The 1478-nt window shown below is 37.6% G+C and overlaps 1 protein-coding gene across 1 annotated transcript; it reads left to right on the top strand.

The window, feature by feature from the left end:
- The first annotated feature begins 908 nt into the window (after nt 1-908).
- On the top strand, nt 909-1478 carry LOC107956254 (uncharacterized). The gene has a single exon (XM_016891969.1). It carries the CDS (start codon nt 909-911, stop codon nt 1476-1478), a length of 570 nt encoding a protein of 189 aa, XP_016747458.1.

Below are 1478 nucleotides of genomic sequence, written 5' to 3' on the forward strand. Positions count from 1 at the left end.
TGGGATTTATCATTGCGAGCACAATCTCGAAGAGCCCTTTCAATGAATGGTATCTGGCTACGAGAAAAGGGTGAAGGAAAATGTGAAGTAAGTAGGATGGATAATAGGTTTGTGGGGCTTAGTTCAAAGAATGGGGACATGAAAGAAAGAAGGGGAAAAGCCATTGATCCAATTCTGGGTTTTAACATAGAAGGAGGGGTGTCATCTATAGAACAACAGAAGGATAATTTTTGGTCCAATCAGATGCAAATGGCTATGGAGCATGATTTGGAAGACGAAACCTTAATAGGAGAGGAGGGGAAAAAGCAAAATAGGGGGAGATGGAAGAACTAACAGAAAATAAATAGAGTGGTAATGTAATAACAAGAAATAGGAAAATGGTGGAATTTAAACTTTTATCATCAATGGCTGCCAAGAGGCAAGCCGACCGGGCGTAATAAAAATCATTAGTTGGAATGTCCGTGGTTTAGGGAGACAACGAACGGTTAAAAGACTTTGACATTTGCTGAAGATACATAATCCCCAAATAGTCTTCTTTATGGAGACAAAACTTAGTAGAAAATAGATGGAATAAGCTCGTAGAAGATGTGGTTATGCGAATGGTATTGAAGGTGACTCAGAAGGTATGAGAGGAGGATTGTGTCTAGCATGGAGGACTGATGTTGATATAATGTTTCGTATTTTTTCCTAAAAGACACATTGATGTGATTGTTGAAGATAAGGAAAAAGGAATCAATTAGAGATTCACAAGATTCTATGGATCTCCATATGCACAGGATAGAAATGATTCATAGGTTGTTTTGAAAAGCTTAGCTACTGATGTGGAAACTTCTTGGTTTGTTTGTGGAGACTTCAACGAAATTATGTATGGATTCAAAAAAAAAAGGCTACTTAGAGATGAAAGAATGATGGAACTTTTTCGAAGAACACTAGAGAAATGTCAACTAAATGACGTGGGCTTTGATGGTAGCTGGTTCACTTGGGAGAGAGGAAATTTACCTGAGACGAACATACAAGAACGACTAGACAGAGGTGTCGCTAACACAGATTGGATTAATATGTTTCCGGAGGTGAAAGTCCAACATCTAGTGCATTCGTTTTCAGACCGTTGCCCTCTTCTTATTAATACAAGGAGATATGAAGAACGATTGAGGAACAATAATTTTAAATTTGAAGCTTGGTGGTCCTTGGAGGAGTCTTTCATTATTGAAGTCAAGAGTTTGTGCAAGAAATCTTCAGGGGAGCTGTTACAAAAGCTAGAAGACTTGAAAGAAGGCTTGAAGAAGTGGGGTGGGCAAATTCAAATAAATAGGAAAAAAACAAGACAGATCCTAACGGAAAAACTTATAGAGTTGGCTGAAGCTGAAAGAGATGACAATAACTTAGCTGAGTTGACTGGTACAAAAATTAATTTGAATTTTGATATCGAAAAAGATGAATGTTACTGGAAACAAAGGGCTAGAATAAACTGGTTTTGA

The sequence above is a fragment of the Gossypium hirsutum genome, chromosome D07 (assembly GCF_007990345.1).
Source record: "Gossypium hirsutum isolate 1008001.06 chromosome D07, Gossypium_hirsutum_v2.1, whole genome shotgun sequence".
In the NCBI taxonomy this organism is placed as follows: domain Eukaryota; kingdom Viridiplantae; phylum Streptophyta; class Magnoliopsida; order Malvales; family Malvaceae; genus Gossypium; species Gossypium hirsutum.